Genomic DNA, 19,844 nt, shown 5'->3' on the forward strand with positions numbered 1-19,844 from the left:
AGCTACCAAACCGAGAAAGTTTTCGTGGCTTTAAGCCAAACCATTCAAGGTCATTTTGATAAAATCATCGGTTTGAAGATGTGATTTATATAGCAAATTTTATAGCAAATTTTCGCTTGGGATAGAAGTTAAAGGTACTTGCACAATATAGCAAAACTGCTTCGCTCATAAATTCGCTTCGCAATAAATGGAATCTTCTGCACGTGTTTAAACAGACGATTTTACTTACCGTACATTTCTCTTCTATTTCTCGATAAAACAATGAATTTTAGTTGGAAACAAAAATTGATGTATTTTACCATCATTCGAATTTTAAAAGCTGCTTTTGGACGTTTTTAAGGAGTATATGGAGTAATTCTTTATTGTTTAAATCATACCTTTTGATCTACTTGCCCAAATTTGATAGAAGGCTCATCAAAATTCAATCTTTTCTCTTTCCAATGCGAAAAAGTTTGATTGAATTTATTGATTAATTCAAAGTGTTAATTTTTTGTGGTGCACTCGAGACATTATGATATTATCAGTCTTTTGATGTCAACATACAATGGTGCAAGGGTTTAACCCCATCCAAATTTCTCTCGCAAATTCAAAGAAACTTTCTTGGGATCGTAGTCTTTCTCCCCTCAAGGATATATACTGGTGATAAAACCCCAAAATTAATGATTTTGTCCCATATCTACGAGCAGTTTTGGTTTCGGCTGCCTCTGTCACAAATTTTCGGATCAATAGAGACCCAATAACAATATTTTAACCTTCAGTAGTAGTTTGTAGGCCGGTTTGCTTTGTACATACTTTATCCAGTAAAATGTTTTTTTTTTTTATTTATTTATAACAAAATATCTTAGTTTTTAAACGTTTTTTTCTTATCCTCAAGTAGTATAAACGAATACAAAAATCGGTAAATTTCTAAAACTAAAAAGTTATTTATTAATCGCGGCGCATAAAATAAAGATACACGCATGCGTTTTAACTTTGTTTTGAAAATGAAACGATAGATGCGAAGTAGACACTTTCTCTATGTGGTAGTAATAAAGTAGGTTATAGAAAGAGTCTAGGTAATTTTCTAGTTGGTAAGTTGGGAGTTGGGTAGTTGCAAGTTTCGAATTGGAGAGTTGCTATAAAATTACGGCAACCGAAGATTTTAGAGTTAAATTTATGTAGCTCAAAAGTACAAATTTCAAATAAGGCAGTACCAGACATATTATTGGCTTTTAAGATCCTGAAAATAGTAAGGTGCTGGCTAGCAAAGCCAAAATAATTAGTACTGCTATATGTCATTGTCATAATGCTGACATGACACTTTCTAGTAGAAATATTGACAAAATCTTTAAATTTCCCCATTAATATTAATCATATTGCAAGTGATGCTCGTTGTATAAGGATATAAGTTGACAGTCATTTTAGCCTTACAAAATACGTAGAGATACGCTTTCTTTCTTTCTTTCATTTTATCATTGGAATTGACACTTTTTAATAAGGATTTTGATGAAAATATAAATTATAATGGTTCTAAAGTCACTTCAATCAAGAATTACGTTTACACTCAATGTGATGCTGGAAATATAGATGGATATGAATTGACAGTAGAAAATAGCTTTCGATACTCTCAGCGCACGTGTTTAAGGGAAATGAGCATAATTACAGGTGTTCGAAAACCTAATGAATATATATTTTATTGTATACCTAGAGGCAAAAACAAAACATTAATTGTGTCAATAGTCGAATGTTTCACTTAAAACACTCCCATAATCGAACGTTCGAATGTATTTCTTTTTTAATGGTTTTCTTAATTACCTTAAGTGGATAAATTTTCGCGTGTACTAATTTTCGCGAGACGAGAAAAAAAATCAAACTTTGAAAGCAAAATTTGAAAAAAAAATTCTACCGTGGTATAATAGCCATGGTATTATCAGGAATTATTCAATGGCTGCTTTTGCCTACAGGTATATAATAATATGTATTATTCGTATTATATGTGTTATATATTACTCTCGTATTACACTTACTTTCAAAACGTACTTTTGATGTATGTTATTCTTTTTTCGGTAGCTGAAAAAACTCCCCAACTCGAACCTAGCAACTCCCCAACTCGAAACTTGCAACTCGCGACTAGAATAATTTCCACACTCTTATAAAATTCATCAAAAATTACTATTACAAAATATCACGTACAATTTATAAATTCATTTGTTAGAAATTTAAAGGGATAACCAGATGAAATTTTAACCAAAATATTCCTTCCATAGACCTGAACCTACAAATTTCTAATTTTTACATATACTTTTAAAAACCCAAATCATGTACTCTCGGGTACCTAATAGCCGGGGGGGGGTTGGAATAAGCAGGGGGGTTGGAAAAAATCTCAAAATTTAATAAGCGGGGGGGTTGGAATAAAAATGTCCTGGGTGGAAAATGCTTGAAAAGGAGGCTAATACAGCAGAATTAAGACAAAAAAGGGAACATTCAAAAACATTTTCCCAAAAATTAATAAGCGGGGGGGTTGGAATAAGAATGTCCTGGGTGGAAAATTTTCGAAAAATTAATTAGAGGGGGGGGACGGCTATTAGGTACCCGAGAGTATGCATATTATATTTTCTTTCTTTTAGATTACAATTTAAAAATATCAGAAATTGAAATTCAAAAATATTACATGATCTACTGTGTTTGTATTCGAGTCAGTTGTTTTTTTTCGCGTCCTGCCGAACGATGAATGGCGCTTTTATCACTTGCTACGTAATAGACTCAAAGGACCAGCTATAAAGATTTCTCAGACGCGGGAACGACAGATGATTGACTACACACGCAAGGTTGGTTGTTAAATCCTTGTGACCAACAAATTAAATGATCATTACCAACAAATATTGATTCATTATTCGGCAAATGTCCCAGTGAATGCTTCTGAGGATAGGTATCCACTATCTGAACATAGATGAAGAAAAAGGTATTACATATTTAATACTTTTTAATATTTAGTTTACTCTAAAATGGTATCGGGAATCACGTTTTTATATTCAATTTTAATTTTAATGTTAATGCATCACACATATAAGGTAGAGAATCATTGCGAACGTTTTTGAAGCTCTTTGCTAAATCGTGTAACTTATGGCATGTCCTAAATAAAAAAAGATAAATAAAAAGATAATCAAGGACAATAATGGCGAGACGGACGAATTAGAAACATATATGTCCTTGATTATAGATTTCAGAAAAGGAAAAAACATAGAATGCAGAGGAGTGAAGGGCAGTCAGGTCCGCTCAGCGGAAAGATGCCCAGTGGTAAAACTTCTAATCAATTCGCTAAAGGACAGAATAAAGTAAAACTTAGAAGTTCTTGGATCACTCGTTGACCGAAAATGGTCAAAAGACTGTCAAAATTTGAAAAAAGTGGATCTTTGTCAAATTTTTGCTCTTTTCTTTTACTTTTTGAAAAATCTCGCTGGAAAGACTCAGCTTTGAACTTTTTTTGCTTGACCATGAAGCACAATCCAATTCCTACAAGTTAGACCAAAAATGACGATTTCTGACTCAAACTTGGCATAGCCCATGTCCAATATACTAGACATTGGCATTTAAGGGGTTAAAATATTTGGAACCTATCGGCTCTGCCCCCATTTCTATAACCTATCAAGACTCGCAGCCCCCAATCAAGCAAAAATGGTTTAGCCCCCCCCCCCCCCGAAAAATTAACAAGCAGTTTATTAGGGACCTGAGAGTAGAGAATCGTTGCATCGAATTCAACAAAACCAAGATAAAAACATTACCTGCTCTTGTTAACGTATTTTCACCCACAACGTCATCTTTCGTTACTTCGAGTGAAAGTTGTTCCAATTCAACTTTTAATTCTTCTAATTGTCCACAATTACCTTCTTTAATGCCTTGAACGAACCTTTCTAAAATCCTCTGCAATGACCCGAATATGTCTTTGATTTCTTTTTGGCTTGGTAAATCTTCATTTAGCCATTCGCGTATAGCTTTAGCTTTGGCAGATTTCACTTCATTGGCTAAGTCCTTCCACCAGTCGTCTTCTGTCTTGTCCGGAATCGAGCTTATTGGTGATGGTATTACTCTGTAGGTTTGATTGCCAATTCGATAAATTGGAACCTCGTTTTTTTGGTCTCCAATAATAACAGAGACACGCGCCAATTTTAAAACTGTTCCAGTCAGAATGTTGATAATAACGCCGCTCCAGTTGTCTTCCATATTGAACGATCTCAAGGTCGTATTTATATGTTTTTCAATTTCTTGCAACGATTTTAAAACTTCACCCTCAATCTTTTCGTATCCTTTGGTTACCATTGATCTAGAATGCAGAAAAACAGCAGAACTGGAAATTATTGTTCATGCCGCGGCTTCTATGCTAGTTTGTGTGAAATTTTAATAGTGATTTTGCCGGTGATTTTACTGATGGTATGATGTATGATTTGGCTAAATACAAATATTCTCAATTGTGCAATTGAAAAATTTTCCAAGTTATTTTTCTGAGTCATTTGGAGTATGACCTCATAATTGATTCTCAGAAAAAGTATGAATTGATAAGAAATGAAAATATTTAAACAGAACAGTTAGTTTAAATATGACGAATCAACTTCTAAAAAATACAAGTAGCCAAGCTGAAACTTCAACAATTAAAGGCTTAAGAAAAACCCGATTTTTTGTAATGAATTCATAATTTAGTTAGCGAGCACATCACTAAAACTGGGATTTTCATCAAGCATTGGGTTTAAAGCGCAAAGAGCTGGAGTGTAATCTGCAACCTTTTCCAAGAAAGAAAAAATGAGACCTTTTCGAGATTCGTGCTGCATTTAAAATGCCAGATTGAACTTAACGCATGTTGGATGGAAAATAATAGCTTCACATTTCATTATTCAAGTGTTTCATTTACCTTAAGGGTATTTTCGCGAATTTCACCTTTTTCGCGAAATATAGTCCCTCGCAAAAATTTACAGTTGAAGTTAGCCGCGAAAATAAGTCGCGCGAAAATTTAGTTATTTCGCGAGGGAAGCTGTCTCGCGAAAATTAGTTGCCGCGAAAATAAATTTCCTTAAGGTACCTGGTTATAATTCAAACTGAAAAGAGAGATTTATATAACCTTGTAGTCAAACCACTCTTTGCATAAGATCCAGCACCAAATACCATTAAACCACCAACCAATGAAGCAAAAGCTAATGGCGGAGCGAAAAGGAAGCCGGTAAGGAAGCCTATCGCTATCGAACCACCAGCTGCACAAGCTGCACCAGCTGCCGAACCACCAGCCACGGCAGCTACGGCAGCTACCGTACCACTACCCGCCAATCCAGCTGCCGAGCCAATAGCCACCGCAGAGCTACTTGCGCCGATTACACCTATAAAGATAAAAGTGGAATTTCTAAGTGGGCGGATACCATTGATGCCACTTCCTGCTATTTGAAATGCGAAATAACTTTTTCTTTATAAAGTCAAATTTACAGGCTTATAGTAATTTACAGGCTTTTAGTAAATAACTACCTTTCCAACAACTGAATGACCATTATCCTGTAGGTTAGTAATTAGTAAAGCAAGATTCTGTTCATAAACTATTATAATCCAAATCAAAAGCGAAAAAATTAATTACTTTTCGTCATTAAAGTTTCTGGTTATAAATATCACATTAATGACAAGAGGCAAGGATTTCTAGCCAAAATTTTAACCCCGGGGATATATGCTCCTTTTACCTAAACCACCAATTACTGTTGCTGCAGCTCCTAACACTTGGCTGCCTGTTGTGATATCCAATTTCTTAGCTAGACTTTCCATTTCTTTTCCAAAAGTGTCTTTGATTTCCATCCTTTTTTCAATCAGTTCACATATCAGCTTCGTCAAATTTTCTATCTCATTTTGAAGATGATCTGTCTTCTGATCTTCTTTTCTCGGTATGTGTAGCTCTTTGAGAACCTCAACACCTAAAACGAGGTAGTAAGACTTGAAAACTTCCTTTAATACAATAATGACCGGCTAGTGAGGGCTGTACTGAGAAATATTGCCCGAGGTCAAGTAACGACCGAGCTTGCGAGGTTGTTGCGTTGACCTAGGGCAATATTTTCAGTACAGCCCGAAAAAACCGGTCATTATTGAATTTGTTAGCCGTTTCCTTCAGCTTCGATTGATTTTTAGCGCTTTATCCAGGAAAAATAGCAAATAAAGCGAAAAAACAAGCGAAAAGAGAAATTGTTATAATTTCTGGCGTCAGAAATAAAAAAGGAGAGAAATGATGTCAACGCATTGTTCATTTTCCTTTGAAAAAAAGACGTCACAATGAATTTTCCTAACGACGGGCAACTCTGGCCAGTGTAGGCCCGTTGTCATGCGAAAAGAACCAATTGCATTGCACAAAAAGCCGTGTAGCCCGCTTCGAAAAAGTATTAATGTATTAAAGTATTATTGTTTTCATGGTTGTTGTTAATTCCTTTCCTATAAGCATTTTCCAACCTGACATTCTTAATCAAAAATTTTCAGCTGATTAATTTTTGAAACATTCCTCTTGTGAGGGAGATAAAATATCTTTAAAAGTAAAATACTTTGTTGGAAACAGTTGGCGGAAACAATAGTTTGAAAAAATTATTCTAGAGTGGACCTACCTGACGATGAAAGTTAGAACGCAATAAGCAGAAAAATGAAAACAATCAGTCAGAAAATATAGCGTTTAAGCGAAAATGCATAACGCATTAAATTTCGTGTGAAAAACAAAGAAATACGAGGAAAAAATACAATGAAAATCTGCAAAAACGGTGATTTCCGGCATATTTCCGGCATTTTCGGCCGGGAAAAACTTTTCTCTAAAATCCGACTAGCCACATTTTGGGCATTGCTAATACGCATCTTTGTGCAAAAAATAAAAAAAAACTAATGATGAAATCTCGAGAAAATTCCAAAAAACCGGTTTTTCCGGCAACCGGATCCGTCACTTTTTGGGAATCACCATTTTGCATCACTGTGCAAATAATTAGAAAAAGCTAATGAGCCAATGCCGTGAAAAGCTGGTAACAGACGAACTTTTATGAGATTTGGAACCATTTGGAACGGTCATTCATAAACTATTCCGCAAAATCAATGAGGAAAACAATTGGTAACTTACTTGTAAAATTTCTAACTTGCAGCTCTTTTTGAAAATGTTGGAGCATTATCTGTTTGTTAAAATTTTTAAACGGCTCCGCAATGGATACAGATGTTGTATGAACCGAGAATATAATGTCGTGCATGTTCGTTTGTAACTTTCTCTCTGGCGAATAATCGTTAAAGATTTCACCATGGCATTGAGTCTGAGGCATAAAAATCTGCAACTTTTCAGTAATCTTTGGTAGGAGACAAGATATCTCGAATCTGTCACTCTTGGACCAAGCTTTTTGATTCTTTTTTGATAGGGACATTTTGATGATGATAGAGCCAACTTCCCAGCTGTTTAACCGAACTGCAGCGTCTGGGAGGAATTCTTCAAAGGTCTTTTCAATTTCCGCCCAAAGTTTTGCTGATTGATCAGTCAAAAAGTTTTTGTAATCTTTAAATGATACAACGGCTGATGTTATCTTGAAAATCACTACCACCTTTTCTTCTTCAAAAGCTGTTTTTACTACAGGCTTAGCACTTAGCATATCTGTCTCAATTTTGAGTCCAGCAAAATGCACTTCTGAGGCGTGCTTAAAAGCTGCATTTATACTGATAGCTTCTGGCGAGTGCAAGTGGAAATCAATATCCTTCTCAAATGATACTCTCATTTCAACTTTCAAGTTTGTAAGGCCTTTAATAGAAGACTTAATCTCCTTCAAAAGGGCTTGAATCAAGTTTAACTGTTCTGTGGCTGCGGTATGGCTTTCCAGCAGTAAGAACTGTTCGGCTGCATTTCCATATATCGATAAATCAAATGATGTCCCCATGAGACGTATTGCTTCAACATGTCTTTGCTTATCACCGGGACTAAGGTATCCAAAGCTTTCCAAATAAGCCAGAATGTTCTCAACAGCAAAGCATAATGCTTCTTTTATTTTAGACCAAGATGTAAAATTGGGCACTTCAGGGTCATTGAAAAGGTTGAAATCCATTTCGTTGCATTTAGTTTCGGTTAAGTGCATGGTGATGTTTCTGAACAAGCCAATAATATCAATTGACAATCTCACCAGCAACATTGGACATACGAAATTTGGATTGACAGGTTTGACAATAATCCCTTTCTCGAACAATTCTTGCCAAGTTGGTGTTCCATGGGCCTTAAGAACACAATCTAGACATGTCCAGCATTTCTGGCAGCAAACACGTTTGTTGTTACCCCCACTGACATGATTGGGGTCTTTGCATGTCCAACCAGTACGGCGATTGACATTTGAAGTTTCGAAGTCTTCAACGTGCCGAAACACATCGTTGAGAGTTGAGATATCAAATTTGGATATATTGATTGAAGGTTGAAATATATCATTACCTACATTTGTGTAGATAATGTTTATTAATCCTTGGTTTCTGAATATATTCTTACATTTGTCTTTTATAGTTCGTTTTCGATTCGTGAAAATTTGACTCAAAGATTGTTCTGGAGTTATACCAGAGTTTGGATTGTAAGTAAAATATTTGAGTAGTTGTTGCAGAGCGTATTGTCCAATTGAACAAATAGCAAACAACTGATGTTGATGTTCATGTGAAGCAGGAGAGGATACAGTCGGACTTGATGCAGTTGCCATTCCTCATTGTATCTAGTTTAAAGAAAAGTTGACTCAATAAATTTGAATCATATGAAATATCATAAATCAAAAAATCAATATTGCTTTCATCCGCCAATAAGGGCAAAGGGCCTCTCCCAATATTGAATATAAATCTTTTAGAGAACGCGACGACCTATTGAAAAACTAATTACTCCACAACAGTTGCCTAGAGATAAGATAATTTACGAAAGCAGCCGGCGAGGCGACCTTTTTTCCCGATGTGTTCTAAAGGTTCTAAGAGTATGTCTCAGCTAGAAATTTTGATCTGTTCTGATCAGAGCTTCTTAAATTAATCAGCTAGAAATAATGATGTGTTCTGACGAGACAGAGGTATAATATAGGTCATCTAATAATGTGTTCTTGTTGTCTAGGTAACCCTAGAACACATATTTTAAAGAGCCACAAGGCTTTATAATCAAGTGAAAATTGATGTAATCTTGTTGCCTAGTAACCTTAGAAATTTTCAGAACACATCTTTCGTGGAGAAAACAAATATCTTACAGGTACATCTTTGGCAAAATGTTTTCCTAAATTTTAGAACACATCCAACAATAAAGTAGTAATAAGTTTAGTGAGACAAATAGTGCGATAAAGGTTCCCTAGAAATCAGAACACATCATTTGTATAAAAAAATTGAAGGTCGTAACATGTGGTCTCCTAGAAGATAAGAGCACATATTTCTAAAAAATCTCTCCGTCCGGTCGCGTTCTCCAAAACAACTATATTATGTGAAAAACGCCCTAATTCAAACCTCTACAGAGAAAATAAATTTCCACCAACACAACTAAACTTTATTTTTAAACTTTAACAAGACGAAACACATCAATCCCTCTCAATCTATATCACAAGAAAATAGCAGCCTTATCTGTTATAGCAAATCACTTTAACATTTTAACACAAGGTTCATAGATCTGGTTTTTTTCTGTACGTCTTATATTTCCCTGTTCAATAAAGAGATCTACCATTATTGTAAAGTACATACGTACATACTAATTAATTATTATACTGACGTAATGTTACAACTGGTTCTTTCCCTCAACAATCAACAGGGAATTTACCTTGTAACATATAGCTGGGAAGTCCCAATGATTGAATAAAAAAGACACCACTGTGTTGACCAACTGGAAAATTTGGCCGAGAGTTTGGCTGAAATTTCATAGGGATGGGATACTCATATGGTTCGACCCACGGCATGTGCTGCCCTTAAGAGTAGGTTTTTCGAGACCCTCGTAATTCACTGTGGGTGCGCTTTTGATAGAGTGCTACAAGGGTCTTGTCTTTCTTTTAGCTGGACACACTGTAAGTGTGTGATTTAGGATAGCTGAATTGCAATCTGATAGTAAGAATTTGATGTATCTTTATAGTTTTGATTTGTTTTGCACATTTTGTCAGCCTTTTAGGCTCATTTTTGTGTGGCTTTAGCAAAATGAGACATGAAATCAAGCTACATTGTGAGGGTCAGAAATATTCAATAAAATACACTGTAATGGTCCGATTTTGATAGCTTATTTTTTAGCGGCACATTCTGTTGTTTATAAATTAAGTGCCCCCTACCCTGGGTTTCGTCTTCGGTGGGAAAAAATACTCTACTATTGCCCACTGGAAACTTGATTTCGTTTTCATCCCAAACAAATTGCGCTATCCCCACTGGATTTTTTAACCTGGAAAAAATAGAATTTCTATCCTCATTGAGATTTCAATAGAAATTTTTATTCCTATTGTACACCTCCTTCTCACAGACCCACGGCCCATTCCTCACTGAAAAATATTTACCATTTTTCCCATCCCCGCCGAATTTTCTGACTTGAAAGCAAAAGAATCGAAATCCCCAGACATTAAAGATTTGGGAATATCAATCCCCATTGAGTTTCAGTCCAGTATTTCTATCCCCACGGGTTTAAAAACCCTATCGGGTCTATGAGAAGGAGGTGTCACTGTCGATAGAAGTTCCACCAGGACTGTGAGAAAGGGGTGTAAAAAGAGAGCTGACAGAGTTGATGTTTAATAAACAGTTAGTTGCAATGGTGTGAAATTAGTACATCAGAAAGAGCTTTGATTGGTTAACACTAACGTACAGAAATTTCTCTCGGCTAACACCCTTGTTTTCATCTCATGACGTTCTCTCTGGTTGGTTGTATATACCTTTGTGCTTGCGGCCATTACGCATATAGGTTGTGTGCATCGCCAAAATTGATTTGATATATCAAAACATATCAGAGGGGATCACTGACCTTTATATATCCCTGGACCTAGCAATATCCGCCATCTTTGATCTTTGGAGTTTTTTTTGAATTGGTACCCGAGAAGAAGCCATTGCAATGTTAAAACGTCGCTACATCATCAAAAGAATTTGAGGAAAAGTAGACCTAGCGCTCTCGATGCATTTACACCGCTATCGAGTAGTACCGCCATTAGGGTACCACTTTTCAAAAAACTCCGATCAAAGATTTTGCTTGGCTGGGATTGAGAAGCTTGGTCCAGCGTTTAATAGGTCCAGTGGAGGGGATGCGTGCAGCCTATAACACGTTTTTTTTATAAGAACATTTCTAGACTTAAAACTGAAAAAGTTATAAGAACATTCAAAGGATTCAATTCACCCTTAAGGGCGGCACATACCGTACCCTCCATTTGCCTAAGTACCCCCCCCCCCCCCGGGGTTTGTTATCATTTCATAGTATTTCTTCACAGCATATTTTATCGGACAATTTTTTTTTCAAACTTTCCTTAGACTTGTAAAGGTTCTACTGTTTTGAGTTCGAGCGATTTTTTTGTTTTAAGAAACAAGACAGCTCTCCATCACAGTGATTTAATAACATCTCAAATTATTATGAAAAAATAGTTTATTAAACGGTTTGTTGTTATGTTGTCGTTATGACTTAATAGTGAAAGCTTTCCGTAATATGAGAAAACTTATATCGTACGTTTTTAAAGAAACATATTTTTTGATGTGTGATGATAGTAATATTTGAGTTCTTTTTGCTTGCTTAGCTTGGATGTTTACTGTTACTGTAGAATTTTGGATATTATGTTAGGGTACAGAAGTAAATGAAATTTCATAACAAGCATACAGGATACTGTACTGTATACGATTGCCATTCCATTTACACATTGATTGGTTGATTTTGCTCCATTACATCATAAGCTCGACCAAGCTTTGGCCAATTAGGAGGTGATAAGTTTGATTGAAAATTTGAGCAGACTTTTGAATCTTTGAAGATTTTGATTGATGATATAGCCTGAAAACTGGCTATGAAAAAGTAACAGTTTGCAGAAGCCGATATATTTTTCTAAATTTTTTTAACACGAAATATTTTCCCTCTTTTCCCTCCCAATCTTCATTGGATTAGAAACTTTTTGTATTTTCTTAGACGCTTGCACGTTTTTTATTAGAACACCTAAAATTTGGCTGAGCCTTGATGTGCTTATTCATTAATTTTTTAGCAATTTTCAGCCTAAAATTTACTTAAATGTGTTCTTAATTTTTCAGACTACTCTAAATCGACAATATCATGCAAAATAAAGAGCACTTAAAATTGGTAAAATTTGGACAATATTTGACTCTCGATTTTAGAAAATCCATCCCTTCGGTTAAAACTGCTTGAAAAGAGGAACAAATTGTAGTTTCTTGTCATTTTTTTCCAAACTGAGGCTGGGCATGTTTTTAAGATGTTCTTAATTTTTTGACGAATTTCAGCCTGAATGTTCTTATAAACTTCTAATAAAAAAAACGTGTAGGTGCAGCGCTCTTTACATAAAGTTTGGCCTTTTTTTCAATTGTAATTTCTAATCAAATATCTAATTCAACCAAGGACACTTGTATAGCGTAGCTGGACTGAGTACAACGGCTATTTCTCTTTCTCTTTTTAACACATGTCTGTCGTAGCGAATCCGCGAACCCCGGTCAGCGGTTGAGAATATTTTTTTCAAATTAATTGAAATAATTAGTTGTTGCAAAGTTTATTAGTTTTCATAAAGGACTTTTTTGCAAGATTTTATATTTGACTTTATCCTGAATGGAGATTTTTAGAATAAAATATAAGTTTGATCAATTTATAAGCCAAAAACCTTGAAAAAAGGGTCCTTCGAAAAAGTTAAATTGTAAATTACGTAAGTTATTTCAAGGTGTAACAAATATTTTAAACAACTCTTAGAAGGTTGAAGTTGAAAATGACGAAGAAAAAATGAGTAAAAAATAGCCTAAACTCGCCTAAACTTTCACCAAAGTACCCAAATCTTATAATGGCTATAGCAAGATGTCGAACAAGGAACGGAATACATCATACTACAGCTGCTAAAAGAAAAATCTAAACATCATTCATGAGAAAGAAAATTTTCTCTTTTTTAATGATTTGATTGTATAAAGGCGTGATAAAACTCATTATAAAGTAATTGTTCGATTGTTGTTTTCTTGTTATTGCAATCATGTCAAAGGAATTTCATAAAATATCTTTCCGTGCAAAATACATCTTTCTGACGATGGTTTTTCATTGTGAAGTACTTTTATTAAAAAGTATTTCTGATTGGTTGAAAAAACATGAGGAACGACCTCTTATTGGTCAAAGAAAGACAATATCTATTATTACGACGACACACATGGTTCAAAGAAAATAAATTTGTGCTCAGTCCAGCTACGCTATACAAGTGTCCTTGATTCAACTAAATATTGTAGCATTGTGGCATTTTTTTAAATATTTGAGCCCCGGATTGATGATTGATGATTGTTCATTTCCATTTTAAAAAGCTTTAAAAGCGACATTCCAAGGTTCAATTTTTTACCAATTTCATGATAAATTTTCTTATAAAGTATATTCTTATAAAAAAAGTGTATAATTCAAAATTAAAAAGTAAAAGAACTACTACAATTAAGAAATTCTCTTATGAATGTCAGATAATTTTGAGCAAACCATAGTTATTATAATGACTATGAGCAAACATAGCTATAACCTCTTAAATTTTCTGGTCGGCATGTTCTTATGATGTTCTTATTTATTTTGCCGAATTTCGGACTAGATCTTCCCATAAACTGTATTCTAATAAAAGAAACTTGTATATGATTTAGAGGACTTAACGGGCCCCCAGTGGTTCGCGTGAATGTGTGAATTGGAAAGCTTTGTGTGAACGAAAATTGCGTGAATTGCAAAAAAAAACATTGCGCGAATGCGTGAATTTGGGGAAAAGTTTTTCGTGAATTGAAAGTCCGCTGGGGGGGGGCCTCCTTAACCTTGATGCTGTTGAGATCATGCTTTGACTAAAAGTAAAACTTTAGTATAACTTTCTCATTTTAGATTTGAACAATGTTGCATTGGAAGAATACAACTCAACTAAAATAATGGGAAATAAACAAGAAAGATCGAAAGATTTGGACGAAGAACTAAAAGTCATTGATGGAAACAACGCGAATTCTTTTGATGATAATGGACCAATCAGCTATCAGGTATTTTGCAAGCCAATGGTTTAAACTTTGGCTTTAAGTTTAGTGTGAAGTATCCGTGATATTCTCAAAGTGGTCTTATGTTGATGGAATGGTAACGGGCGATGATCCTAATACTAGAAACCCCATGAAATGCTAAATGTGTCATTTTGCCTTTTTTGTGCCTTTGAAGTAGAGATCTGGTTTGCCATAATCTAAAGCGCGATCTAGTTTCAATTTTTAGACTGGTGGCTACTTCTCCTGCCTTTTCATTCGTTTTCTTGAATTTTTCACAATTCGATAGATTCATTGGTCTCTTGAGATAACCGTGGGTTATTTCACCTCTCTAATTTGCTCAAATTCTCAATATATCGAGCGATTTTTAATTCCCTTGGCACTAGGCTGCACACATCCCCTCTGATAAGTTTTGATATATATCAAAACTAATTTGGGGATGCATGCAGCCTACCTTGGCACTCGAAATATAAAGACTCGTCTCTATTTCAGGATGCAGTGGTCATGATGTCCGACTACTTAAAAGAATTGACTATAAATGACGGTAAAAGTGAAATCACGAACAAACTGGACAACACTGTCACTCAAGCACTCTCCAAAGCTATAAATTTCCCTGAATTTGTTGATTTTGATGAGGAAGATAAATCATTGAATGAATTGATTCAATCTTACGCATGGATACAACCTGATGATCTCAAGATTCAATTAGATCTACAAGTAAGCTTTTTGTTTTTTATCCTTAATGAGATGAAAGAGTTAATCTGTTATTGTTTTCTGATATAATGGAGTTTTTAATTGAGTCAGGGGTTTGAAGATTACCTCACCCCTGTCTCGCAGCCCCGGTGGAACTTCTTCCTACTGTGGGGATGAAAATTTCTATCAAAATATATAGGTGATAGAGATTCTATTGTTCCCAGGTCAAAAAATCCAGTGGGGATGGTTTTGGAGTGCAAGTTCTTTCCATTTTTAATTTCCCAGTGGGTCTGAAATTGTTATGCATTTTGTCAACCGTGGAAGAAATTTTGACCAGTGGGAAGGGGATGCCAGCGGGTCTGTGACACATGAGTGTGATTAACTATGAACCAAATGATTGGTTCCAACATTTACCTAGAAATCTTAAAGTCTCGCGAAGTTATAGTGGTGTGTTAGGATGGGAATAAGGGTAGGCTCTCCCAATGGAGACCTTTAGAGTGGGCGTCGGGAAAAATACGGTTTCTAAGAAATCTTTTCTCTATTTCTACTACTTTCAGGACAAAAACACATTGTCTGGTTTGTCAGATGCTGTTCACTCATTGGCTATCATGACAACACGTGACAATAATGCGTTCGAAATGTTGAAATGTCTCGTTAATTGTTGCAAACACGCGAATTACGCCATTCAGAAGGCGGGAAGTGGCGCCGATGATTTGTTGCCCACACTTATTTATGTGGTGCTGAAGGTAAAATTGTTTGAATTGAGATCCCTTCTAGCCTAAAGATCCATTCCATGATTCCTTCTTTAATATACTAATAGTGATGTAGTAGCATGATTTGGGCTATAGGTTTGACTTTTCCACCTCCAGATGGTGCTCATATGGCAGATGAAAACACAGGACAGCCAATCAAATTTTGCCATTCTTTTATACGTCTCACATTCTTAGAGAAAAGGCAACTTTCGATACTTTTATTTTAGTAAGTGAGAACAGGGCTACTCTAGGGGCTGAGTTAGGTCCCGTATGCGCATCGGCGTATAGTCATTTTTTCTTTTGATCATGAAAGTATAGTATAAGTATATTTTTTTCAAGCAAGAAGGCTAAAAAGGGTTGAAAATCTAAAATCCCCCATTATGGAAATTTGTGCCAAACGCCAAACACGTTTTCTGACTCTTCAAGGACTATACTTTCATGATCAAAAGAAAAAATGACTATACGCCAATGCGCATACGGGACCTAACTCAGCCCCTAGAGTATTAAACCAAAAATCATACTCATAGCTCAAACCGTGCTGTAAACATCAGATTATAAAAGTACAGTACGGATGACCTGTCCATCCCCTACCAAGCTTTTATTTCTTTTATTGAAAGTTACCGCTACGCAATATTCATTTGAGCTAAAAGCTTTTATGAGTTTGTGTTACGATGCCAATTCCTTGGAATGATACTACAATGGCTATATTTTCTCACGATTCCTAGGTGAAATATTTATAAAAAGACAGGAGTAATGATTCCGTTGGGAAAAATTCGCCTTCCTCTGGTTACTTTATTTAAGAAGACAGGAATACTAACTTTACATTGCATGATTTCTATTTTTTTCAGAGCAATCCACCAAGACTTTATTCTCACTTAAAGTTCGTTTCCAACTTCCTGACAACCAACGATCAAATCTTCACCAACAGTCATCGTATATCACACGCTGTTCCTCGCCTCTTTGGTACCATTATTGATTGTTGTTTCACTAACATTCAAGTTGCCGTGGCAACCGTTAGAACAATGACACCATGTGAAGAAACGAGGGAAATTAGATATGGCGAACAAAAGATGCCAGATTACCTCGATAGCCAGGTTCTTTGTCATTTAAGGTTGACGTTGGCCCTGTTCTAGGCGTAAAGTAGAAGGCTTCTTTCACCACTTGGGCTACGCACTGGATTTAGCTTGAATACAACAAAGTTTAAACTTTAGAACGTTCATAACGTGAATATAGCGTTGAGAGAAACTTAGGTTAAAAAGTCGATTTTGTCGTCTCCAAATTTCTCTCATTTCCCAGTCCCTCATTATCATTATCCAGAACCGTAAACATCCCTCTCCGTAAACATCCCTCTCCGTAGTCAAAGAATACTCTTGAGCCTAATCTATTTTCCTTATTTTTAGCTATCCTAGCCTTTAAGTCATCTTATTCTTGGTTGCCTGGGTACTTGATAAAATCAAATGCAAGCAGTTTCAATTTGAACACCCCCTTCTCACAGACCCACTGGCTGAACAAATCCTACCGGGTCTGTGAGAAGGGGGTGTATTTGACTTTTGAACTTAATTCTTCCAGGATTTAAGGGGATCATTTTCAATGTATTACGAAGAAGATTTGAAACAACAATTCAAAGAATTAGAAGAAGGTCTCAACAAATTAATAAACGTTCGAAAATGTATTCGAGATGCACATCGAGAAGATATGATCCAAATCGCCGATAAATTGGATGGCAATAAAAAGAACGCACATATCGCAAAAGCTATTGGATTGTTCGTGTCTATAGGAGGTTAGCCAGTGTGCCTTCCCACAAACCAAATTTTTTCTTTGTTAAATCGCGATAAAAAAGCGGTTTTCGTCTAACAGGCTAATAGGAGGTTTGTTATTTTGAATTTGTCAACAATAGTTCTCGGATATTTTATCTGTTTGACATGGCTGAATTTCTTAAGGCTGAATTTAGGTTACAAATCACCTTCACTATCCATGTGCTAATTCTAGTAAATCTGAAGAATCGAAAGCCTTTGCAATTTAAAAGCAAGTTTTGCGTGATAAAAAAATTTCTTATTTGTCCTGAAGAGGAAGAATCCTAAAAAATAAATAAAATAAATAAATAAACACTACTACTACTTATGATCCCCGCAAAGTAAAATTTCTGATGGGAGTATTTTGAAAGTGGTACCCTAATGGTAGCTACTCAATGTGGGTTGAAAAAAAATTAAGTGGAAATTTCATTGCATTATAAATTGATCCACATCGAATAATGCTACCATTCTGGTATCACTTTCAAAATTTTATCAAATATTTTAGTTGGTCGGGATCGAGAAACTGCGTCAAGGGTTTTTAAAGGGTACCACTTTTCTGAAAACTCCGATCAAAGAAGCCGGATATAGCTTGGTCCAGAATAAAGGTAGACTAAGACTTAAGAGACTCACCTGTATCACGTCATGTTTTTCAGGAGGGATAGTGAGCATTGTTGGGTTCGGTTTGATGTTTACAACTTTTGGTGCATCGGCTGTCTTGATTCCACTGGGTGCCGCTCTCGGTGGAACGGGCGGGTTAACCGCAAGTATCTCCACTTTTGTTGAATATGGTATAAAAAGGTATCTCTACTTCTTAATGGGACTTACATTTCTTAAAGTTATATGTAAAATGAGAAGCTATTAGGCTATATTACAGGCTTATGTTTATTTTGGTCTAGTTTAACTTGACATTTCTCGCATTTCCACCACATTTCCTTGTGCAGTGTAATATCCACACCTCACGCTTTATCCTAAAGGTTACTGACCCCTACCAAAACCCTTCTCCATAATCAAAGTCATAAAATTGTGTTCCCCAAGCTTGTTCGAGTTATATTTCTCGAGATATTCACATTTTTGTATTTATGACGTCATCAATCATGACGTCATGATCAGGTTTTCTTAAGATATCTCTAATTATAATATTTTGACAACAAAATTAAGTTACACCGAATATGGTATTCTACATCCAAATATGCTTCCAAAAATGTAAAGTTTGTTATGGTTTAGGGACTGGAACTGGGGCGGAAAAATTTATGCAATTCTGGGGCATGCATTAAAATACCCGAGGTATTTTTAACATACTTTAGGTCAACAGCGAACGATATAAAGCGCATGCGTGAAGAATACGAAACAATCGTCAACGATGTCTTCAAATCTCTCCAAGATATCGAAAAAACCATCGAAAATGTTTGGAAATGGTATCATTATGTCGGGAAAACTGGAAAATCAGTTCTAGTAATAGTCGACGTTGTTGTCAAATTGGCGCGTCTTGCTGTTGCTATTGACAACGTTAGTGATGTCACTGCTACTGTATTTCGGACAGCTGGGGCGGCCGGGCGTGGACTTGCTATCGCGGGTGTTGTTTTTAGTGCTATATTACTGCCCATTGATATGGTATTTTTTGGTATAAGTATAAAGAAGTTAAAAGACGATGAAAAATCTGCTCAAGCTACGTCAATAAGAGACTGGCTAGATCAAGATTTACCAAGCTCTAAAGAGATAGAGGAAATCGTTGGAAGACTGAGAACGACGTTATTAAAGTTTACTGACGATATAAGAAACGGTAAAGATGAACAAAGTTTGAATGAGGGTGAACAGAAGTTCATCAATGCTTTGGAAGAGATTAAATTGATGATCGAACAAAAGATCACGTGACCTTTTTAAACCAATCAGATTGCTTGATTTTGTTTGTGTATCAAGAAAATTAAAATCAAGTACCATAAAATCTTCTCGACTAGTCAGTGCTTAACTTTTCATGCCCTAAATGACTTCATATTGTATGGTTATATTGAATTATATTTAAAGCGTGCATTGATAGACTTTTTCATAAATTACAAGAACAAGAACAAGAGCAAGCGACTGCCTCGTTTTAGAGACTAAAAATGATATTTTGAATAGAATCAAGCTTTGATAAACTCCTTTGGGACGCAATTATCATAGCGATCAATCCAAAACGAGACAAAAGATTGACAGAGATGTTCGCAAAGTAATTTATGAAAAGGCCTCAATTACCATCAATATATCCTAATAAAAAATAGAAAAAGATAATATATTTTGTACAGGTCAAATCTGAAAATGTATTTTAAAGTATTGAATATTGTAATATTTATTAAAAGAAGATAATTCTTTACTATGACACAGATAGGTTGGAAATCATATCTTTCTTTATGATACTTCAGAAACCTAACGATGAAAAGTCGTCGAGATATTTTTACTGCATGTAAAGACTAAGGAAAATCACGCTTTCATATCAGAATAAGAT

General features: G+C 35.5%; 2 protein-coding genes across 3 annotated transcripts; one reads left to right on the forward strand and one right to left on the reverse strand.

Moving 5' to 3' along the window:
* Window positions 1-2,830: 2,830 nt before the first annotated feature.
* LOC136818264 (uncharacterized) lies at window positions 2,831-8,779 on the reverse strand. The gene is made up of 5 exons (XM_067074639.1): window positions 7,091-8,779; window positions 5,691-5,918; window positions 5,090-5,342; window positions 3,762-4,300; window positions 2,831-2,919 (listed from the first exon to the last, which is right to left on the reverse strand). The coding sequence occupies exons 1-5, from the start codon at window positions 8,679-8,681 to the stop codon at window positions 2,870-2,872; spliced, it is 2,661 nt and encodes an 886-aa protein (XP_066930740.1). The 5' UTR covers window positions 8,682-8,779; the 3' UTR covers window positions 2,831-2,869.
* LOC136818265 (uncharacterized) lies at window positions 2,865-19,718 on the forward strand. 2 transcript variants are annotated; one of them, XM_067074640.1, is made up of 8 exons: window positions 2,865-2,941; window positions 13,988-14,136; window positions 14,620-14,844; window positions 15,378-15,566; window positions 16,421-16,666; window positions 17,142-17,352; window positions 18,019-18,163; window positions 18,670-19,718. In XM_067074640.1, exons 1-8 carry the CDS (start codon window positions 2,893-2,895, stop codon window positions 19,235-19,237), a joined length of 1,782 nt encoding a protein of 593 aa, XP_066930741.1. In that variant the 5' UTR covers window positions 2,865-2,892; the 3' UTR covers window positions 19,238-19,718. The 2 variants fall into 2 exon arrangements, with proteins under 2 accessions (XP_066930741.1, XP_066930743.1); XM_067074642.1 differs by lacking the exon at window positions 2,865-2,941 and adding an exon at window positions 11,593-11,871.
* Window positions 19,719-19,844: the final 126 nt, after the last annotated feature.

The sequence above is a fragment of the Clytia hemisphaerica genome, unplaced genomic scaffold, assembly GCF_902728285.1.
Source record: "Clytia hemisphaerica strain Z4C2 unplaced genomic scaffold, Clytia hemisphaerica genome assembly, whole genome shotgun sequence".
In the NCBI taxonomy this organism is placed as follows: Eukaryota; Metazoa; Cnidaria; class Hydrozoa; order Leptothecata; family Clytiidae; genus Clytia; species Clytia hemisphaerica.